The following is a 24,637-nucleotide window of genomic DNA, read 5'->3' on the forward strand; positions in this document are numbered from 1 at the left end:
TAGCAAGGTTTTGACGGCAGCTATGTACCTTGCCGGTGATGCCATTAATTGGTACCACGCATGGCAAGAGGCACAGTTGGCTGAGCACCTAGAGGAAGCTGAGGATGGCGCGCCCCTTTCTTTCAACTGGGCCGACTTCCAAGACAAGGTCAAGGCGCGGTTTATGCCCCCACAGTACCTAGCTCGGTTGAAAGACGATTAGCGCAGTCTCAAGCAAAATGGTATGCCAGCTATATTTTTCTCTAATCGTGTTTTGCAGCTCGGCACCCAATTACGCAAATCGAATGATGAGCGCAAAGAGCCTTTCATTTTCGAGTTGGACGACTATATCAGGTTTGATGTCGAAGGCCTCGACCCAATCTGTTAGATGCAACGGAATGATTGTTTGCGCTTTGCTCAAGATGAGTGCTCCAAACTGTGCTCAAGGTTCCTTTTAGTTCTTATGGAAAGGAGAGCCTTCCGTTCTTAATGGAAAGTGCTATGATCACAAACAAAGTGAATGGACACTGCGCGCAAGTGTATGAGACTGAGAGATAGAGAGAGAAGAGAGATACGACACCAGAGACGTTGTAAAACCCTCCTCCGAAGGCCCCACTCTCATCGGCGAGAGTGGTCTACTTATGATTGCACAAAGTGGTACAATGACGATGCAATGGACTGATGCAATCTGGGACTCTGCCGATGACGACGACGCTGATGACGATGACTTTAGGGCTAAAATCTGTGGTCTTCTAACTGCTGAAAATCTGCAAATCTTTGGGTTGTTTTGGGTGGCTAAAAATGACTGTTTTGGCTGCGTTTTTAGGGCTGAAAATGGGGGATCTTCTGCATCCAACTAGGGCTGAATTGTCTGCTGTCCAAGAAGGCTGAAAACGCTGATGTTCTGCTGCGGAGTGGGCTGAAAACCAAAAACGCTGAGGCTGATGTGTAGCGTTAGTAAAACGCTAGGCCAAATCTGGGACTTCTGCTGGCGATTGGGGGAATCTGCAAACACTAAGGGACTGGAGAGGATGGCGATCATGCAAGGGCTGAAAAACGCCAAGTGATGGAAATGCCCGGCAATGAAGGAAATCCAAAACGCTAGGGGAACTGTTGGGGTTCTGCTGAGAAGGTGTTTGTTGAGCATGTGCTCCTGCTACCTCTTCTGCCAGAAAGTGCTAACTTGGGTTTGCTTATATATTTTCTTAGCAAAATTGCCCTACCTACTTTTGTTGGAAAGTCACTTAAAAATAATAAGTGAAAATACCAAAAATAGGGAAAATAGGCTAAATGCACTGGAAAATTCCCCTAATGGATTCTAATGGGAATACTGATGATCATGCTGTGTGCAACCAGAGGATATCCATCTATACTAAGTAACTAGGCATGCACGGTCTACGAATAGACTCACAAAAGTACCAGATCACTTCTAATCTAGACTGACTGGACTGACTGAACCCTGATCATGTTGTAGCTTGTCCACGGACACATAGGGTTGGATGTGTCACGTGACATCCCCTCCTTTTCAAAGTGAGGTACTAGTACCGAACTGTATGGCGATGAGGGAGATCGCCAATAGCATTCGGAATCCTGGAAGGGACTCTTCGCCGGCCCACTCTAATGTGTGGATCGTGCGGTACTTGAACTTCATAAAGGTCTGCAACCCTTGCTTCTTTGGGCCGCGCCGAAAGCGACACAAAGTCTTCTGTGGCTCCTTCCTTGCTTCAACTTCGTCGAGAGTCATGCTTCCTTCTTCTTCAAGAATCTCCATGGCTGAAAATTCCTGAAACCACTTTCAACACAAAACCATGAACATACCTATTCCATGTAAAGTGAGTGGGAAAAATCTTGTCTTTGCTAAAGACTATGTATGCAATGTAGATGAACATAGAGACGGAGTGACAATCCGTTCATCAAACACATGCAAACAATGAGATTGAATCTTTCTCTTATGATCTAGAGCAATCAACTGTGGCAATTCACAACGGAAATGCGCATGCTTGGTGCTCATACTTTCATGTGCTCGTTCTACGAATGTGTCATGCCAAGGAAGAGACATGGAATGTGACTTCCTTGAATGCATACTTTTCAGCTTTTCATGAAAAATCCGCATACATTCGTGCTCATTCATGAGTGAAACGTGCTCAACGTACAATATATCATGCCTAGGAAAAGGGATCACATAAAGACCCTGACTAAAATACAGGAAACGATCACGAATCAACCACTCGAACAATGCAGGCGTATCAATCATGCGAACACATAATACTTCCTGTGAGGGTTCTTTGGACCTAGGCTCGAGAGCCAAGATCGGTTCTTCTTGGATGATCGAATCGTCTTGTGGGGGTTCTTTGGACCTCGACTCGAAATCCAAGATCGGTTCTTCGTGATTGATCGAATCTACAACGAGGTTAGCTTCACTAGAAAAAGCATCCACTTAACACATCATCCTGGTGAACAATCACATCATCTTCATGCAACTCATCATACTTGTGAGAAAACACATCTTGCTCATGCAAATCATCATGCTTATCATTGTCATCCAAATCATCATCATGCTTCACACAATCATGCAAATCCTGTGTGTCATGCTTTGGAGAAGGAGAGACTGAGAGAGTCTCCTTTTCCTGGTTCTCTTGCATCTGTGCTTGAACTTGAGAAACGAGTCGCAAGAACTCTTGCATGCTTGCTTTGTTCTCGCGAACAAATTCTGCTTCTCTTCCTTTGGCTTCGAAGCGTGCTTGCTCACTCTCACGCGCTATAGCTGGCATTCTTTCTTGGTACTTACGCTCGATAGCTGCCATCTTTTCTTCGTGGTCACGCTCGATTTCTGCTTTTTGTTCTGCATCTCTTGCTTTGTCTTCGAACTTCTTGTCCATCATCCTCTTGTCGAAAGCCTCCATAGGAGTTAGTGCAATCCTTGTCGTAAATGGTGAAGGGGGAGGATCGGAAAAACTTCCTGGTGGGGAAAATTCTTCTTCGCCTCTCTCATGCTCATCACCTCCAAGCGAAGTATCCATTCCGCTTCGAGTGATGACCATTCTGAAGTCGTGGGTTCTTGTGGGTTCTTGCGGTCTTGGGTTCACGAGGAACTTGGGTTCTTGCGGGTCTTGGGTTCTTGGGTTCTTGAGGGTCTTGAGGTTCTTGAGGGTTTTCTTTCGCTTGCAAACCGCGTTTGAGAAGGATCTTCTCTTCACCCGAGTTCTACACCTTTCTGCGGGCGCACCCCTTGGCGGCCTTGCGCTCACACCAAGGTTGCTTTTTCCCACCTCACGTCGATTGGCCGGCCGTTAAGTGCACGGTCCGCTCTCAATGAGTGAAAAAAGACACAAGGGGAGACTAGACAAGCCCTTCTTTCTTGGGATTCCTGTCACTCTTCAACAAAACACGATTAGGAATCGACATGGCCAAGCGAACTTAAGTTCATGCGACCTCAACAAGCAAAAAAAAAATTCTTGTGATTCTTGCGGTTTTTCCTTGCGTGATACAGAACACTGCCAAAGCTCTGATACCAATGTTAGATGCAACGGAATGATTGTTTGCGCTTTGCTCAAGATGGGTGCTCCGAATTGTGCTCAAGGTTCCTTTTAGTTCTTATGGAAGGGAGAGCCTTCCGTTCTTAATGGAAAGTGCTATGATCACAAACAAAGTGAATGGACACTGTGCGTGCAAGTGTATGAGACAGAGATAGAGAGAGAAGAGAGATACGACACCAGAGACGTTGTAAAACCCTCCTCCGAAGGCCCCACTCTCATCGGCGAGAGTGGTCTACTTATGATTGCACAAAGTGGTACAATGACGATGCAATGGACTGATGCAATCTGGGACTATGCCAATGACGACGACACTGATGACGACGACTTTAGGGCTGAAATCTATGGTCTTCTAACTGCTGAAACTCTGCAAATCTCTAGGCTGTTTTGGGTGGCTGAAAATGACTGTTTTGGCTGCGTTTTAAGGGCTGAAAATGGGGGTTCTTCTGCATCCAACTAGGGCTGAATTGGCTGCTGTCCAAGAAGGCTGAAAACGCTACTGTTCTGCTGCGGAATGGGCTGAAAACCAAAAACGCAGAGGCTGATGTGTAGTGTTAGTAAAACGCTAGGCCAAATATGGGACTTCTGCTGGCGATTGGGGGAATCTGCAAACGCTAGGGGATTGGAGAGGATGGCAATCATGCAAGGGCTGAAAAACGCCAAGTGATGGAAATGCCCGGCGATGAAGGAAATCCAAAACGCTGGGGGTACTGCTGGGGTTCTGTTGAGAAGGTGCTTGTTGAGCATGTGCTCCTGTTGCCTCTTTTGCCAAAAAGTGCTAACTTGGGTTTGCTTATATATTTTCTTAGCAAAATTTCCCTACCTACTTTTGTTGGAAAGTCACTTAAAAATAATAAGTAAAAATACCAAAAATAGGAAAAATAGGCTAAATGCACTGGAAAATTCCCCTAATGGATTCTAATGGATTCTGATGGAAATACTGATAATCATGCTGTGTGCAACCAGAGGATATGCATCTATACTGAGTGACTGGGCATGCACGGTCTACGAATAGACTCACAAAAGTGCCAGATCACTTCTAATCTAAACTGATTGGACTGACTGAACCCTGATCATGTTGTAGCTTGTCCACGGACACATAGGGTTGGATGTGTCACGTGACACAATCGATCTCAACCAGGCGGTAGCCATTGCTCTCGCACAGGAGATGAAGCACAACAAGGGAAAGCCTAAGGAAAACAAGAAGTACCTTTCAAAACCCTCAGAACGGTAAGAATGGTAAGAATGGTAACTCTTCTAAACAATCTTCCAATAGTCTCTTAGAAAAGAATTCTCCAAATGAACCTAAGGGTAAAGCTAACACAATTGCTAAAACTAAGCTCACTCCAAATGAGAAAGCAGAACAAGGACTTTTAGGAGGATACATCACGTCAGAAGAACAAAACATTTATTCTAAGGAAGGTCGTTGTTTTCATTGTCACATCAAGGGTCATATAAAAAGACCATGTCCCAAGCTTGAATCAAATGAATCTAAAGAACCCACAAAACCCACTTCCTTTGTCAATGCAATAAATGAGAACACGAGTGTGACCCAAGTCTCTCATGATCCTCCCATTGATGAGTCTCTCATTAAGTGTTATGGTCATGTGAAGGGTCAGCGTTTTGTCATATTGTTTGACGCAGGCAATACGCATGATTTGATTAGTGACTCTCTTGTCGACTTTGTGTCGCTTTCGGCGCGGCCCAAAAAAGCAAGCGCTGTAGACTTTTATGAAGTTCAAGTATCGCGTGACCCACGCATCAGAGTGGGCCGGCGAAGAGTCCTTTCCAGGATTCCAGACCCTGTTTGGCGATCGTTGGCGATCTCCCTCGACACCATACAATTCAATATCAGTACCTCATTTGAAAAGGAGGGGATGTCACGTGACACATCCAACCCTATGTGTCCGTGGACAAGTTACTTCATGGCATGGGTTCAGTTCAGTTAGATTAGGAAGTGATCTGGCACTTTTGTGAGTATGCTCGCAGACCGTGCATGTCCAGACACTTACATTAGATGCATATCCTCTGGTTGCACACAGCATGATCACCAGCTTTCCATCAGAACCCATCAAGAGCATTTTTATAATGCATAGACCTATTTTCCATATCTTTGACATTTTTCACTTATTATTTTTTAATTAACTTTTGTTGAAAACTAGGTAGGGTAATTTTGCTAAGTTTGTATATAAGAAACTTAGCGCTAGCACTTTCTGGCAGAAGAGGCAGCAGGAACAACTTGTTCAACAGGCACCTTCTCAAAAAGACCCCCCACCGACGATAAACCTAGCGTTTTCAGCCAAGGACCAAAGATCAGCCGGCGTTTTCATTTGCAAGCAGATCAGCCAGCGTTTTGCTTTTGTAGATCGAAACCGGCGGTAGCAGAACCAACAGAAGACAGATCAGCCTTAGCGTTAGCAGATTGCACGGCAAGGGAGTTAGCGTTTTTGCAGCACGATCCCAAGTCAGCCTAGCATTTTTGCATCTGCAAGAGACCCAGCGTATTTGTAGATCTTCGCGACAAAACCCCAAGAAGCACTAGCGTTTTCAGTTTTCAGCATCAAGACACCGCAGTAGAACCCCCGAACCTCGCCGATCTCACCTTCCCGAAGCAGATCCTCGCCGCACGGTCAGATCCAACGCAGTTTGCAGTTTCAGCTTGGAAAACGCAGATTTCAGCATCTGCATTTTCAGCGCGTCATCATCGACATCGTCGTCGACATAGAGTCAAAATTCAGCAGATAAAGATTTGCAGATTTCGGCGATTAGCATTTTCAGATTTCAGCCCGTCTCGTCATCGTCGGCAAGTCCAAAGCATTGTAGAGATTTGTGCAATCATAAGTAGACCGCTCTCGCCATAGAGAGTGGGGCCTTCAGAGGAGGGTTTGACAACATTCTGGTGTCGTATTCTTCTCTCTCTATCTCTCAGTCTCAGCACCTTCATTCACAGTGTCTATTCACTTTGTTTGGGTCAATTGCACTCTCTCACTAAAGGAACGGAAAGCTCTCCCTTCCGTAAGTAAAAGGAACCCTTGAGCACATTTCGGAGCACTCCTCTTGAGCAAAGTTCAACATTCATTCTGTTGCACCTTACATTGGTATCAGAGCTTTGGCAGTGTTTTGTATCACTCAAGGAAAGAACCACAAGAACCACGTATTTTTTTTTGCTTGTTGAGGTCGCACGTAACCCCAGCCTCTTGGGCGTGTGGATTCCTAATCGTGTTTTTGAAGAGTGACAAGAAACCCAGAAAGAAGAGCTTGTCCAGCCTCCCCTTGTGCCTCTTTTCACTCATTGAGAGCGGACCGTGCACTTAGCGGCCGGCAAATCGACGTGAGGTGGGAAAAAGAAACCTTGGTGTGAGTGCAAGGCCGCCACGGGGTGCGCCCCCGGAAAAGAGCAAAACTCGGGTGAAGAGAAGATCCTTCTCTAGCACAGATTGCAAGCTAAAGAAGAACCTCAAGAACCCCTAGACCCTCAAGAATCTCAAAGACTCAAGACCCCCCAAGAACCCAAGAACCCAAGTTCCTCGTGAACTTAAGAACCCAAGACTTCAATGGATGGTCATCACTCGAAGCGGAATGGATACTTCGCTTGGAGGTGATGAGCATGAGAGAGGTGAAGAAGAATTTTCCCCACCATGAGGTTTTTTCGACCCTCCCCCTTCCCCATCTATGCCAAGGATTGCACTAACTCCTATGAAGGAGTTGAAGCAGTTGTTTATGGAAAGGAAGTTAAAACGAGAAGAAAGAAGAGCAGAAAGAAAAGCAAAAAGAATGGCAGCCATAAATCGTGAATCCGCAGAAAGAAGGGCAGCCATAGATCGTGAATACAAAGAAAGAAATGACAGCCATAGAGCGTGAGCACGAGCAAGCACGATTGGAAGCCAAAGCAAGAGAAGTAGAACTTGATCGCGAGAACAAAGCAAGACAAGCAATGAACGATCGACACATGAAAGAGATGTTGCGACTCTTTTCTTGAGTGCACGCACAGATGCAAGAGATTCGGGAAAAGGAGACTCTCTCAGTCTCTTCTTCTCCAAAGCAGACACACAGGCTTTGCATGATGATGACAAGCATAATAATAAGCATGATGATTTGCATGATCAAGATGTGATTTCTCACAAGCATGATGATTTGCAGGAAGATGATGTGATTGTTCACAAGGATGATGGTTTAGTTGATAATTTTTCTAGAAAAGCTAACCTCATTGCAGATTCATCAATCACGAAGAACCGATCTTGGCTTTCAAGTCAAGGTCCAAAGAACCCCCTCAAGAAGAACCGATCTTGGCTCTCGAGCCTAGGTCCAAAGAACCCCCTCAGGAAGAACCGATCTTAACTCTCGAGCCTAGGTCCAAAGAACCCCCACAAGAAGTATTAAGTGTTCGAATGATTAGTCAGCACGCATTGTTCAAGTGTTTCATTCGTGATGTTTCCTGTATTTTAGTCAGCGTCTGTATATGATCCCTTTTCATAGGCATGCCATATTGTACGTAGAGCACGATTCACTCATGAATAAGCACGGATGTATGCGGATTTCTCATGAAAAGCTAAAAAGTATGCATTCAAGGAAGTCACAATCCATGTCTCTTCCTTGGCACAACACAGTCGTAGAAAAAGCACAAGAAAGATAGAGCATCAAGCATAGGAATTTTCATTGTGATTTGCCACAATGATTGATTTAGATCAGAAACACAAGATTCGATCTCATTGTTTGCGTGTAAGCGGTGAACGGATTGGCACTCCGTCTATTTGTTCATCTACATTGCATGCACAGTCTTTAGAGAAGACGAGATTTTTTCGAGTCACTTTACATAGAATGGGTATGTTCATGTTTTTGCGTTGGAAGTGGTTTCAGGAATTTTCAGCATCGGAGATTCTTGAAGAAGTTGGACGCATGACTATAGACGAAGTTAAAGCATTGAAGGAGCCACATAAGAGTTTGTGTCGCTTTCGGCGCGGCCCAAAGAAGCAAGCGCTGCAAACCTTTATGAAGTTCAAGTATCGCGTGACCCACGCATCAGAGTGGGCCGGCAAAGAGTCCTTTCCAGGATTCCAGACCCTGTTGACAATCTCCCTCGACACCATACAATTCGGTACTAGTACCTCACTTTGAAAAGGAGGGGATGTCACATGACACATCCAACCCTATGTATCCGTGGACAAGCTACTTCATGGCATGGGTTTAGTTCAGTTAGATTAGGAAGTGATCTGGCACTTTTGTGAGTATGCTCGCAGACCGTGCATGTCCAGACACTTACATTAGATGCATATCCTCTGGTTGCACACAACATGATAATCAGATTTCCATCAGAACCCATCAGGAGCATTTTTACAATGCATAGACCTATTTTCCCTAACAACCGACTGCTCCGACGGAAGGTCAAAACGAAAGGAAAGCCAGCCTGAGTCATACAATGACCAGAAAGTACGGCGACCATCACCTAAGTGGTCTACTCCAACTCCAGAAATAGCTAAGTGCTGCCAACAGGGAGTACACTTTTCCAAAATGGTTAAAACTTAATGTGTGTGTCTAGGAGAGCCTACTAACACCAGGGGGGCCAACTAACATCAAAAAACTTGTAAAAATGACAAGATAGTGAGTCTATCGCGATAGACTTGCTCATGCACTTAGACACATGGAATTTTGATTGTCACTTCATAAATGGGACTAACAAGGCCTAATGACCCCAGATATCACATCAGAGTGCAAAATTTGATCTATCTGGCACAAGGACTGAGTCTATCACAATAGACTAACTACTCTATCTTTGGGAGGGTCCTTTTCAAAGATAATCACAATGATAGACTTGTAGAAGCTAATGAAGAAAGTATACCAAATTTTAGACAAGATAGACTCATATGAAAAGATGAGATAGACTTGACAGCAGCCCAGATTCAGAACAGGACATCTCAAGAGCAAAGAAAGTTGAAAGCCACATGTGAAGGTTCAAGGGACCTTACATCAACTAGGGGAAGGCAGACCAAAGGCTACAGACCAAAAATTTGACAAAATAAGCCTAACTCCAAGTCTATCGCGATAGACTAAGCAGAATGAGATAGATACCCTTGATCAAAAACTGGATTCAACAGCTAGCTTCAACATGGTGTCAGAAGATTGCCCACAAGTTTGGACCCAAAACAACAAAAGATGAGGGAGATAGACCAACATCTCCTTGGAGGATTTCTGGAAAAATGAAAGTTGAGCCAAAGGGAGGTCACTTGACATCCATTTGAGATGAAAATGAAGTCAGATCATGTACAAGCCATGGGGAACCTGAGTGTGAAGTCACATGTGAAAAATACCTCCACTATGAGAAGATAGTGAGTCTATCGCGATAGACTCAACAGAGTTTGAAATCGGCCTGATTTTGAAATTGTGACCATATGGAGAGCTTAGATACCCTATGCACATGTACCACACAAAGTTTCAAAGCATTTGGACACATTCTCCTTCATCAACATCATTAATTTGAAGCCGTCAGAGTCAGATACTGAAAGAACTTGTCTATCTGCTAACATTTTTCACTAACTCATCTTGGGACTAAGAGGGCTCAACTAGATGCATGCTTAAGTGATAATCAATTTAGAAAAGAGGCACTATGTTTATACATTAACCATTACTTGTGGATACAGGATCCATGGACGCTTCTCCGGGAAAAAGAAAAGGCAAGAACCTGGCAACGGAGGGTGCAACACCCTGTACACTTCTACAAAATTCATTAAAGCTAGCAGCCACATGGATACCTGCAGAAGTGCAATAGGCAGCAGCTTTCCAAATCTACCAAGGTTCCTATATGGATGGCAAAGAAAATTTAGTGGATACAGTAATGATCCCCAAGGAGGCAGAAAACTACCTGAAAAGATCGCCGCAAAGATCATGGCTGAAGAAAGTTGGCTTATGGGACTTTGTTTCACTACCGCCAGTGGGGATAGATTTCAAGAGAGTACAACAACTAATTGAGACTATCCAAGAAGACGGAACTTGCAGGGTTGCAAGCATGGATAATGAGATGATGGAGATTCAGATCACCAAGGAAATCATCAAAGAAGCTTTAAAAGTGTCTGATCAGGGAGCCAACATGAGAGAAAGAAGGAAGAATCTCACCGTCTACCTGCAAAGATCCAAACTGCCGTCTTTTGAACTCATAGCAAACCCAGAAGTGAGGGTACTGACATAGGTATACACTCAATGTTTGTTGAGCTACAACAAGAGACCGCCTAGATACACTACACCACACGGGGTCATTTCAACAACAATGACATGGGCTATGGGAATGACACATGATTTCTATATAGATCATGCATCATATCTATTTGAGGAAGTGACAAAGCTACAGCAGGCCAAGCCAAATTATATTGCAGGAGGAGAAGTACTCACCAGAATGATATACCATGCCATAGGAGCGACAGATCAGCTACCACTGCTCCTCAACAGAACAACTGGCTGGTACTACGAGAGAATATTGAAGACATACCACAAAGGCGAGTACCTCCCTCTACTAACACCATTGGAGGACGCATGCTGGAAAGGGTCACCAGAAGTACATACGAAAAGAGGGAAGAAGAAAGAAGGGCTGAAGAAGAGAACTTGAGATTAAAGAAGCGGAAAGTGGAAATTGAGAACAACACCAGATTGCAGAAGGTAGCAAAGATGGAGAGAATGCTAGAAGGCTTTGTACTAGAAAGATCTCTACGAGGCGATGTAGGCGCCACTTGGAAGCCTTCTAGTAGCTCATACACCCTCATGACAAAAAACGCAAATGCTGAAGCTTTTGAATTGGATTGGTTTGAAAGATACATCCAACAAAGAAATGCCACAGATGAACCAGAGATACTACTTGAAGAAGAAGACTTGAAAACACTGAGAGATCAGCTGAGGCCGGCCACAATAGAAGAGGAGGTACCACCTCCACAACCAAGGCCAGAAGTGAGTGAAAAGCAACCAACACCACCAGCTGACTCCCCGCCACATGCTGAAATCCCAAGGAGTGTAGACCAATCAGAATATCATCAGGAGAGGGTGCCCACTCCACCCCACACAGAGGAAGAAGAGAGAAGGGAAGACATTCCACCTCTAGGGCTTTTGTTGGGAACTAGGTAGGGCAATTTTGCTAAGTTTGTATATAAGAAACCTAGCACTAGCACTTTCTGGCAAAAGAGGCAGCACAAACAACTTGTTCAACAGGCACCTTCTCAACAAGACCCCCCACCGGCGGTAAACCTAGCGTTTTCAGCCAAGGACCAAAGATCAGCCAGCGTTTTCATTTGCAAGCAGATCAGCCAGCGTTTTGCTTTTGCAGAACCAGCAGAAGATAGATCAGCCCTAGCGTTAGCAGATTGCACAACAAGGGAGTTAGCGTTTTCGCAGCAGGATCCCAAACCAGCCTAGCATTTTTGCATCTGCAAGAGACCTAGCGTTTTTGCAGATCTTCGCGACAGAACCCGAAGAAGCACCAGCGTAGTTTTCAGCATCAAGACACTGCAGTAGAAACCCCGAACCTCGCCGATCTCACCTTCCCGCAGCAGATCCTCGCCGCACGGTCAGATCCAACACAGTTTGCAGTTTCAGCCCGGAAAACGCAGATTTCAGCATGTGCGTTTTCAGCGCATCATCATCGTACCGTTGTCATCGACATCGTCGTCGACATAGAGTCAGAATTCAGAGATAAAGATTTGCAAATTTCAGCCATTAGCAGTTCCCGTCTAGTCGTCGTCCTCATAGTCCTCGACATCGTCGGCAAGTCCAAAGCATTGTAGAGATTTGTGCAATCATAAGTAGACCGCTATTGCCATAGAGAGTGGGGCCTTCAGAGAAGGGTTTGACAACATTTTGGTGTCGTATTCTTCTCTCTCTATCTCTTAGTCTCAGCACTTTCATTCACAATGTCTATTCACTTTGTTTGGGTCCATTGCACTCTCTCACTAAAGGAATGGAAGGCTCTCCCTTCCGTAAGTAAAAGGAACCCTTGAGCACAGTTCGGAGCACTCCTCTTGAGCAAAGTTCAAGATTCATTCCGCTGCACCTTACACAACAAGTGTCCTTCCGCATAAAATTTGTAATCTCTCCTCTTTCAGGATGTGATATGCTTTTGGGCATTCGATGGTTTCGTGAGCATAACCCTCTCATTGATTGGGCGGAAAATACATTCATTTTCAATGCCAAAAGTGACTCTCCCCTTATCATTCGAGGAAAGCAAGTTGTTCGTTCTTCATCTCTCATTTCTAATGTGCAGGCCAAGATTGCAAAGAATCCGGAAAAGGAGACTCTCTCAGTCTCTTCTTTTCCAAAGCATGACACACATGATTTGCATGATAATGATAAGCATGATGATTTGAATGATCAAGATGTGATTATTCACGAGCATGATGATTTGCATGATCAAGATGTGATTTCTTACAAGCATGATGATTTGCATGATCAGGATGTGATTTCTCACAAGCATGATGATTTGCAAGAAGATGATGTGATTGTTCACAAGGATGATGATTTAGTTGATACTTTTTCTAGTGAAGACAACCTCATTGCAGATTCGCTCAATCATGAAGAACCAATCTTGGCTCTCGAATCAAGTCCAAAGGACCCTCATAGGAAGATACTATCAATCACGAAGAACCGATCTTGGCTCTCGAGTCGAGGTCCAAAGAACCCCCACAGGAAGTACTATGTGTTCGAATGATTAGTCAGCAAGCATTGTTCGAGTGTTTCATTCGTGATGCTTTCCTGTATTTTAGTCACCGTCCTTATGTGATCCCTTTTCACAGGCATGACATATTGCACGATGAACACCGATTCACTCATGAATAAGCAAAGATGTATACGAATTATTTATGGAAAGATGAAACGTTTTGCACCCAAGGAATTCACATTCCATGTCTCTTCCTTGGCATGACACAGTATCCGGAAGAGCACAAGAAGGATTGAGCATCAAGCATCGGTATTTTCATTGTGATTTGCCACAGATGATTGATTTAGATCAGAAAGTCAAGATTCAACCCTATTGTTTGCGTGTGTTTGATGAACTGTTTGGCACTCCGTCTATATGTTCATCTGCCTTGCATGCACAGTTTTTTCGAAAGACTATAATTTTTCCAGTCACTTTACATTGAATGGGTATGTTCATGTTTTTGTGTTGGAAGTGGTTTCAGGAATTTTCAACCTCAGAGATCCTTGAAGAAGGTAGACGCATGACTATCGACGAAGTTGAAGCATTGAAGGAGCCACAGATGACTTTGTCACTTTCGGCGCGGCCCAAAGAAGCAAGCGTTGCAAACCTTTATGAAGTTCAAGTATCGCATGACCCACGCATTAGCGTGGGCTGGCGAAGAGTCCTTTCCAAGATTCCAGACGCTGTTGGTGATCTCCCTCAACGCCATACAGTTCGGTACCAATACCTCACTTTGAAAAGGAGGGGATGTCACGTGCACATCTAACCCTATGTGTACGTGGACAAGCTACTTTATGACGTGGGTTCAGTTCAGTTAGATTAGGAATTGATCTAGCACTTTCGTGAGTCTGTTCACAGACCGTGCATGTCCAGACACTTAGAATAGATGCATATCCTCTGGTTGCACACAGCATGATCATCAGATTTCCATCAAAACCCCATCAGGAGCATTTTTACAGTGCATAGACCTAATTTCCCTATTTTAGCCATTTTTCACTTATTATTTTTAAGTGACTTTTGTTGGAAAGTAGGTAGGGCAAATTCAGTAAGTCAATATATAAGTAAAGCTAGCGCTAGCACTTTCTGGCAAAAGAGGCAACAGGAACCAAAGTTCAACAGGCACCTTCTCAACAAGACCCCCACATCAGCAGAGCTAGCGTTTTTGCATCTGCAAGGACCTAGCGTTTTCATCCACAGGCAGCATGGCATGTTTTGCACAGCAAATCAGCCCCGGAAGCAGCAAGAAAGATCAAGAAGCCTAGCGTTTTGCATTTGCAAGACAACCGGCAGTAGCAAGACAATTTTCAGCCCTAGCATTTTTGCATCAGCATGACCCCTTAGCGTTTTGCAGATTCATCACGACGGAGCCTCAATAAGCACCAGCGTTTTCAGTTTTCAGCAATCAGACATCGCACTAGAAGTCCCAAACCTCGCAGACCTCACCTTCTCGCAGTAGATCCTCGCCGCACGGTCAGATCCGTCGAAGTTTGCAGATTCAGCCCGGAAAACACAGATTTCAGCATCTGCGCTTTTAGCGCATTGTCGTTGCATCGTCGCCATCGACATTGTCATCGACATAGAGTCGGAATTCAGCAGATAAATATTTGCAGATTTCAGCCATTAGCGTTTTCAGATTTCAGCCCGTCTCGTCGTCGTCCTCATCGTCGTCGACATCGTCGGCAAGTCCAAGCATTGTAGAGATTTGTGCAATCAATAGTAGACCGCTCTCGGCATAGAGAGTGGGGCCTTCGGAGGAGGGTTTTGACAACATTCTTGTGTCGTATTCTTCTCTCTCTATCTCTCAATCTCAGCACCTTCATTCACAGTGTTCATCACTTTGTTTGAACTTTGTGTCCATTGCACTCTCTCATTAAAGGAACGGAAGGCTCTCCCTTCCGTAGTAAAAGGAACCCTTGAGCACAGTTCGGAGCACTAATCTTGAGCAAAGTTCAACATTCACTTCCACTGCACCTTACAAGATCTCACCGATCTCTCACAGATGTCTAGATGCACTAAGACCACGCATTTAAGTCTATCTCATTCAAGCTAAAACTTTTGATGCATTAGAATCAAATGAATGCTTCATAAATACAATAAAATGCCATGCTAAAGCCAATGCAAATGCCACAAATGCGCAGCACACATTTGCATTCACGTAAACATGAATACAAAGCGGGTTTTACCACCAAGTCCACCTCAAGCACGTGATTATTTCCCCCACTCAATGAGGGTATACCACCATGTTCATCCGCTCAAGGAGGGTTTACCACCAAGTCCAAACAAGTTCGGACGGATTCCAAATATTATCCAATCAAGTTCAAACAATACCAAACAGTATTCTCGGCTACGGGCTGAAATCTGAAAACGCTGATGCTTGCGCGCTGAATTCAGCAATGGCTGAAGGACTAAAAACTGATGATGCTGATGCTGAAAAACACTGGCGTTTGTGGGCTGAAACAGTAGTGAAACTGGCTGAAAAACGCTGGTTCTGCTGAGGGTACTCATGGCTGAGTTGCTGGAGCAAAACGCTGGGGGTACTGAGGTGCTGGAGCCTGGTGATGAGGCAAAAACGCTGAAGGGCTGATCTGTGACTGGCGATGGCTGAGGGTGAAAACGCTGAAGGGCTGGCTGAAAACAATAGGTTATTGCTAGTACTTGTGCTGCGGGTACTGGTACTTCTTCTTCTTCTTCCTTACTTTCCTTGAGAGGTGACCCCCCAATCCCTTGTATAGCCAGCAGGCCTTGCTGGGTCGAGCAATACAATCTAGAGCCCCCCACGACCTTGGAAAAATTATGCTAAAATGTCACTTATTAATAAGTTAGTGACCCATTAATAAGAGGTGCTTCATATGCCGTTCTTGCCTAGGCTTGGTACTACTGGTACTATATGGAATGTGCAATCAGAGAGTATGTAACTACTCTAAAGTGCCTGGACATGCATGTCCCGCATACAGGCTCACAAGGGTGCCAGAACACTTCCTAGGCTAACCTAAGCCCTAGAAGTAGGAGTTATAGCTTGTCAACATGCACATAGGGTTAAATGTGCACGTGACTCATCCACATCCTTTTTACATTGAGGCTAGTAGAGATACTTTTCCACCCCTTTCAAGATACGATGCCCAAGCCCCAGCAATAGGTGGATTATCCGATTAAGGCACTCTGCCAACACCTTATCCACAAATCCTTTGTGATACACAAGTCTTTCTCATGAGATAACCTTCGTTAATACTATCTCCCACATCTGTAGATACTGATCAACCATATCTTCAAAGCTCTGATGATGTATTTCCGAGATGTCTGATACCTAGGGCTTTCAATCCCTGCTTTGAATGTTGTTGAACTCTGTATATTTGCATTGCTTTCGCTTACCGAGCTCCTTTCCCCCCCCCTCCTCCAAAAACTCTCTCCTTCTTCAACTTCCCTGTCTCCTCGGAAAAATCTCCCCTTCCTTCTTCCATGTCCCCTCCCACAGGCACATCCAATCTCCTATTTTTAGCCCCCCCTTCCTCTTTATTTAGCTTCTGCATTGCGTGTGTAATCCTCGCTTTTCCCTATTTTTCGCCCCTTTAAATACTATTCTTAGCTTGCCTTAAGCTCCACGGCTCAATACTTGAATACTGGTACTGGTCTCAGATTTTCAATGTTGTACCGGTAATACTGGTCTCGCTGGTACTCATGCAATGCGTCTACCACCAGATTCTTCTTTCCCGTAACATGAACAATTAGGTGATATTGCGACCAAATGTTTGCCCATCTCATTTGCTTATTCGCCAACTATTTGAAGAAGTATCTCAGACTCCGATGGTCTCTAAACACTATGAGATCTGCTCCGAGTAGAAAATGTCTCCATTGAGTTAGAGCATGTATCACTGCTAATAGCTCCTTCTTGTACATGTATGCAACCCTTTCTGGTCGAGAGGACATTCTACTCTCATAGGCTATGGCATGGGCCATGGCCCTCTTGCATTAACTTTTAAGACTACTCCCAAGCTGCTACCACAAGCATCACAGTAAACTTCGAACGGTTTCTCCAAATCTCGCAAAATCAAAACACGAGTAGTCATCAACTTTTCCTAGAGTGTCATGAACGATGCAATTTGTGAGGGTCCCCAAGCAAATGGAACCCCTTTCATTGGAGAAGCAATCTCCGCAAACTTTCTAATGAACCGCCTATAGTGATAGCATAAAACCAAAAATCTCTGAACCTCATGTATATTCTTTAAGTTTGGCCACTTCCGAATAATTTCTATCTTATTGTGTGTCCCAAAAAGTCTCTCTCTAGCAAGAAAAACTAGCTCTTTTTCTTGTTGACCACCAATCTATGCTTGAAGGTGATTTTCTTAAAAGAAGAGACGGGTAGAGAAGTATCCCAAACCTCTTGCAATAAGTATCCAGCGTATCTTCTTTAAAAACGGATGAAAGCCAAAGTCTACTATCCTTTAGCGAGTCTATAGGCCAGTTCTCTCTCTCTCTCTCTCTCTCTCTCTCTCTCTCTCTCTCTCTCTCTCTCTCTCTCTCTCTCTCTCTCTCTCTCTCACACACACACACACCACGGCATCGCTTTGTGGGCCTATGGGCCACGGCAATGTGCCAAGTTTGAATCGAGCAAAACTACAAGAGAGTCCTCCCAACATAAAAGTCCACAAAAACTAGGGAACAAATATAAAATGGCCAAAATGGCTGATGCAAATCCTACATGTACCAAAATCCACACCAAGAGGTGAAAGGGTGGCCACCCCACAACCAAGGGCCCGTGCGCACGTGAGAAGAGCCATGAGCAAGACTGAAAGCACTTGGAAGGTGAGCATAAAGCTCTAATAAAGAGTGGACCTCCATCTCCCATGCTTCCATAACAATCCCGCTATTTACTAGCTGCAAACAATCAACAAGGGGATTGAGAAACGTCTGTTATACTATCACAAGACGGGCACCATGTGCCAATAGAAAAGAACAGACTGAACAGACTTTTAGCACTTCAATTGAACTAAAAGAGAGACAACACGCGACACGGAGTGGCAAAATTCCACCCCAGAGAGTATTGGCCCCAAATCTTGGCGCCCCTTTCGGTATTTCTTTATACTGCATCAACACGGTACAAGCCGGTACTCCACGCTCTGCACCTTCTTCTAGAAGAGTGCCAAAGAACGAGCCCTAGCCTCATCCCTCTCCCATAGACCCTCTAAAGGTGATATTAGAGGACCCTCATGCTCCATAAGAGTCAAAAGGGACATAAAACTATATCTTCTCACATCAAATGTAGAAGTGCTTCAACCACCCCCTACTTGAAAGAAACTCCTTTTCCACTGACTATAGGAAAATGCAATGTGTTGGGAATACAAAAATGGACAACAGGTTCGGCGCAACTCTATATGTGCCAAGAATCCCTACCAAAAGGGAGGCCAACCCACAACCAAGGGCCTAAGTGCACGTGAGAAAAGCCTACTTCCGATCCTTCTCATGTTGTTGGTGGTTATTATATGATGAAAGGCAAGATTACTTTTGAGCAAAAATGTTTTAGTTGCAAAACATTTCAGCCATGAAACATTTCATTCTAGAACGTCGAGAATGAAACACTGAAGTCCGTAACGTTTCATCCCATAGGAAAGAGGCAACAAAACATCAGACTGAAATCAAAAGGAATTCATTGCCCAAGACATCTCAAATTTGTGAGCAATCGTAAAGTATAGAAATTTGAGGGGCCTTTCCATAGCCCAGGTTTCATGTGAAGAGTTTCGGCACCACCCAAAAGGTTTAAGAAGTCTTAAGGTTTCAAGGTGCCAAAACACATTTCATGCTAGCAACAGGAGATACCAGCAAGGTCACTTCTCTCATCGATTCCTTGCTAGCTTCCATCCAAGAATACCATGGACACATTGATTTTCACATCAAAAGGCTTGCCAATCGCAATGCTCTCCTTGGCATGATAAAGTACACGATAATATTGTGGTGCAATATTGTGGCTTGCAAACAATTCATATACCTCTCACAAAAGTGATTCACATATTCAAATCATGTCGCCAACAATCAAACACCATGTGTCTTGTCTTGAGACCTTTCTCTCTGTAGACTTTGGCCTCTCACATGTAATTAAACTAAATATTACAAGCTCAACTCTATTAAGAGGGGTGAAGCCTTGGCATGCAAACTCTACACTCATTTAAAACAATCTTTCGTTTTTCTTTAGTTAAAAGATATTCAACCAGAAAAACACAAAGCCATGAAACCAAAAAGTAAATCCAGGACATCATAGGGTCAAATCTGCCTCTCCACATTAATAGCCTTGAAATAACTAAGTTTTAATACAAGATAATCTTCTCTGTAAATATTCCTATAATTGACTGAGCCAAGATAAATGAGAATAACATGATACTGTCAAAGTCAACGATGCGGAAGCGTAGAGACCAAGGGGAATGAGCACGAGAGAGAGAGAGAGAGAGAGAGAGAGAGAGAGAGAGTCTCCTGAATATACAATGGAGACAAGGGGTTGCTTATATAGCAATCCCACTAAATTGCCCTACCCAAGACTTTGACAAATGAGTAAAACAAATACCTAAAAGCCAAACTAAATAATGGAATCACATTGGGCAGTTCACTTGAGATGCCAAAACTTTTAACACCCTCTCTGCAGCTCATAGTGGACATCAATAGTGAGACCAAGTCCATGAAGAAGCTACCATGGACACCCGTGACCCCAGCACCGACAGGGAATACTTGATACACCTCAGTGTTGCTCTCCTCAACTTTGTACCTAAAAGTAATGCCATCTTGAGCATCGGTTGCCTTTGTAGAAACTTTGAACTGTAGACCATACTACGTCCAATAATCCCCATTCGTGAACTATGAACACATCAAGTCCAAAATATAAAACTCCAAGATAATGAACTGTTGGAACACATCCTGTCAATAATCTGACCAACAACAATGAATTGGCACGCCCATCCATAGTGTTTTAGACGTCAATTGGTTCCCTGCCAGATGCATGTGCATTGAACTCTGACCTACGGGTCCAAACACCAATAACTTGAACTCCAACACAAGGGTCCAAATTAATTATAGGGAGCATTGCTTGCCCCCCTCTGCCACTCACAAGCCTCTCTTTGGCTGAAGCTAGTGGTGACACTTGTCATTTGACTAGAAATGTGACATCGAGGCCATTGTGGCCACCTCCACGAGTGCCATGCCGATTTCCTTTGCCAAACCTTTATTACCGTAATCTCTGTCCAGCTTGCCTTTATCCTTGTCTTCAATTGAATTCTTGCTTTTGCCTTTGGCTTCCAACTCCCGAGCCAACAAAACGTTGAATCACAATCATGATTGTGGTCAGACCTCTCGGATACCGAGGCAGTTAACTGAGTATTGGTACTCCCATCCTTGTCCAACTGACCTTTGCCGCTGTCCTAGCGAACTCCTCCAATTTCTTTTGACTTCACAAACTTGAGCCAAACAATTTGTTGCATTCCTTGAGAACTGTGCCGGTGCACAGGCCGCTAAATGGATGGTTGACGATCTGTTATCCATAGCCACTTGTTGCTTTTGGTCGTTGTCCTCGCGGACGCTCAAGCAAGGGGAGGCTGTTTTGAAGTTGCAAGACCTAGAAAATCGTACTCCTGCTCGCACTCCAAGGGCCGCAAAATTCCTCCAAGCCGCACAAAAATCCCCAAGCAATTCCACTCGTATCAGGTACTCCCAAGCCGCTCCAATAACCGCCTCTTCGTCTCCCAAGCTACACCTCAATCCGCCTTTCACAAGCCACCGAGGCAGTGTCAAAGCTCTTAACACCCTCTCTTCCAAACTCCGTCGCTTCATCTCCAAGCCGCTTCACAAGTGTCCTTTTGCACCGCTCTCTTAAGAGCCATACTCCTCGTTCCTTGCGACTTAAGGCTCGGCAAAACCATGCTACAAACTCCAAGCCTCTCTCTTGCTTGCCATTGGCAGCGTTTTAAAACACTATATGTAGGCACCGTTGGAGGAGAAGTGAGGGCCGGGTAGGAGTTGGCGACAGACAGCGTTTTGAAACGCTAGCAAGGGGGAGGAAGGTGAGACGTCGACTAGGTGTAGAAGACAGCGTTTTGAAACGCTTCGAACTTGCCTTTGCCAAGGGGGGAACACACCGTTGCTCGCTCACTGCAAGGGAGCGTTTTGATACGCTCGCGGGACCACACGCCCGGTCAGGCAGTAGCAAATGCTACCAAGCGCCAGCGTTTCAAAACGCTAGCGACAAAGAGAAGGTCGGCACCGCTATGTGCTGCATTTTAAAGCGCAAGAGTCAGAGAAGTGCAGCGACAAAAGGGGGCTAGGGAGGGAAAAACATCGGCGACGAAGGTTTTGGTCTTCTTCTCAAGGTTGCTCCTCCACGCCAAGGGCTTCAATGTCGACACCGCTCTGATACCATGTCAAAGTCGACAATGCGGAAGCGTAGAGACCAAGAGGAGTGAGCACGAGAGAGAGAGAGAGAGAGAGAGAGAGAGAGAGAGAGAGAGAGAGAGAGAGTCTCTGAACCGATCAACCTTGGCAATGAATAACTTAATTTGTATACAATGGAGGCAAGGGGTTGCTTGTATAGCAATCCCAGTAAATTGCCCTACCCAAGACTTTGACAAATGAGTAAAATAAATACCTAAAAGCCAAACTAAATAATGGGATCACACGGGCAGTTCACTTGAGATGCCAAAACTTTAACAGATACAACTAAGCAAAAAGTCACAGAAGGCCAATGCATGAGTTTACAACGTATGCACATGTTGATAAAAAGGAAATGGGTGTGTACCGAGCAATTTTCACAAAATCAAACTACAGAGGCTGCAACGTGTGCAACTAAATTGGGAAAGGGGGCCGCACACACACACACACACAGAGAGAGAGAGAGAGAGAGAGAGAGAGAGAGAGAGAGAGAGAGAGAGAGAGAAGAAGAAGATAAAGAAGTTTTAGCGTTTTGGGAACATTCCCAAGAGACCTCAAAGATCTATCCAACAATTCTTGCACTCAAGACCTGCTATTTGAGAGGGAACTAGGATAGCCAATCTACCACTTGGGTCATAGGATATTCCAATTTCTTGTTCTTATGCATCACACACACGAACGCAGTCATGAGAGAGAGAGAGAGAGAGAGAGAGAGAGAGAGAGAGAGCACCTGACCCAGCTCAGGGTCCTCAACTAGACTCCCATTGCAGCAAAACTCCTTTTTGAAATCCTTCAATATTTTGTTGTAATTGAACTCTTTCTTTAATCCTTGCACAGTGGTCAAGCTTTTTCTACCGTTACGCTGTTGTATCCGCACATGAACATAGTCTTTTGCACCTGCACTTGAATCCTCACCGCTGGCTTCTGCAAAAGGATCTGCAACACCATCCCACCCATTATTGATTTGAGCTCCAGCAATAGACGAGTCCAAAGGAAAAAGATGAGGCATAAGCCTAGCTCGGTACTGAAGAACAAAAATAATATTGGCATTCTCCTTTACTTAGCTATCTCTACATATACCTAGATCAATCCAGAAATAAGCCCAAATTCACCTCCAAAGACATTATCCTTTACTTAGATAGCCTACACAAATAAATGTCTGTTGAAAATAAGCAAAAAATCACTAATGGATATGATGAATTAGGTTTACAGCAGCTAACTACTGCTAGGCCATCAGAATGTGGTGTATGGAACGTCATCAAAAAGCTAGAGGGCAGTGCCTCTGTCACTTGTCTTCTGTAATTAATACCAGCACATGCTCCATGCCCGGCACCTACAATGCACTCCAGTCCCCTCGTGATGCAGCAAGAGCCCAGGCCGCTAGTTGTACCTTAGAGATGTTCTGGGCACAAAGGCACATAGACTTGGGAAGGTTTCTCTCCTTTCATCAATCAATACATAAATGAGCTGGCCATGCTGATAGCCTCTTGGCAATAGGACAAGAGGTAAACAAGGAGCTGGTCAATCGGACAACCAACAAACACAACAAGCCATGGTAATTTTGCAATGATCAGGCTGGAAGATTTATGATGTGCTAAATTTATGATAGTTTTGTTTCTTATGCAGATGAGCTCATATCAATACATCAAAGCACAATTATGAAAGATGGCAAATACATATAATAAGCAGAAAAACATTACCAATGTCAAGAAGATGCAAGTGCCATTTTCATAATTAAGAGAATACGTAGAAACAAGATATCCATATTTGATATTTTCAATCTACACTGTTCCAAACGATTGTGAACACATCATATGATTTCTAATGTCACCATCGATATATTGTCCTTTGGATGTTCATATCCAAGAACCATCAGCTCCCTTGTATACAGTATCAGGTAAACAATTGGCATCTCCAATGGCACCATCCGTGTTCAAGAGCTCCACACATGGGTGCAGAACTTGCTACCTCTATATGAACCTACACAAACCCCTGGCACTGTGCGCACACACAATCATACATCCATGCTACAACCTACACAAACCCCTGGCACTGTGCACACACACACGATCATACATCCATGCGAAGGTCCACAAGCTGAGGTTTTTTTCATTGCTTTCCATACTGACAACAGTGAAGGTGTAGATCAACAAAACAACCAAACACCCTGCTTTTAGAGGAGGTTCAGAAGGTGCCTTGGATGAGTGATTGAGGGGAAATACACAGAAAGTAAATGGACATACCAAAAGTACCAGAGATCTGCACATCTAAATCCGACATGAGAAAACCAGCCGAACGTGTGGCAGCCTCTGCAACACAACAGAGAAAAACAATGAGAGATCAGAAAAAGAGAAAAGGAGAAATCTGTCCGGCCTTGATAAAAACTGCGAATGCTAGAATCTGCGCGGACCAATTCATGCTTGCGTACAAGGAAACCAGCTTCCGGAAGGGAATTCTAGTAGAGTATTTGCCAGAAAATCAAGTTTAGGCGCCATTGTGAGAGAACTCGGAAACCCAGAGAGAGAGAGAGAGAGAGAGAGAGAGAGAGAGAGAGAGTGTACGCACGCCCGCCAGGAGGAGGAGAAGGGAGGAGGGGGGCACCTGGAGCTCGAAATAATCCTCTCGCACAGTAGCAACAGCGAACCGCCCTGTATTCAAAATAAGAATAGAGCCAGGGCCAGGGGCACTCGGGAGTGGTCCGAGCTGAAAATTTTGAGCTCTGAGGTGATCAAAAGCTGAACACTGAAACTTGGTATGATGCTCAATAATATTGAACTTGTGAGTGTCGCAACGTTGTCTCTTATCAAAGGGATGGGAGTAGGAGCAAGCCAATTCTTGCTATGGTCTGAATTGAAGATAAAGGGATGGGCTTAAGCATGTATGAGTGAGTATGGTCTCTAGGAAGCACTCAAGTATGTCATGATGCTCAGACTTGAGGGGCATAGTGCGTAATGATGGGACTCCTTCCCAATGTCCCAACATTGTATCATATCCAAGGGAGTGGGAGCTAGCCAAATGCATGTGTGGGTGAGATGGTCTCCTCTTCAAAGAAAGCACT

At 44.4% G+C, this 24,637-nt stretch overlaps 1 protein-coding gene across 2 annotated transcripts in view; it reads right to left on the bottom strand.

Moving 5' to 3' along the window:
* Positions 1-24,334, bottom strand: part of LOC147426900 (protein translation factor SUI1 homolog) — a 56,607-nt gene extending 32,273 nt beyond the window's left edge. The window contains exons 1-3 of one of the 2 annotated variants that reach the window (XM_086498344.1): positions 24,181-24,334; positions 23,823-23,888; positions 22,310-22,515 (exon numbers count right to left, since the gene is read on the bottom strand). In XM_086498344.1, the coding sequence (XP_086354470.1) occupies positions 22,310-22,515; positions 23,823-23,859 (243 nt within the window). In that variant the 5' untranslated portion in view covers positions 23,860-23,888; positions 24,181-24,334. Of the gene's footprint in view, positions 1-22,309; positions 22,516-23,822; positions 23,889-24,144 lie in introns of both variants that reach the window. The other variant, XM_086498345.1, reaches the window with a different exon arrangement.
* Positions 24,335-24,637: the final 303 nt, after the last annotated feature.

The sequence above is a fragment of the Adiantum capillus-veneris genome, chromosome 24, assembly GCF_014529385.1.
Source record: "Adiantum capillus-veneris isolate H3 chromosome 24, ASM1452938v2, whole genome shotgun sequence".
In the NCBI taxonomy this organism is placed as follows: domain Eukaryota; kingdom Viridiplantae; phylum Streptophyta; class Polypodiopsida; order Polypodiales; family Pteridaceae; genus Adiantum; species Adiantum capillus-veneris.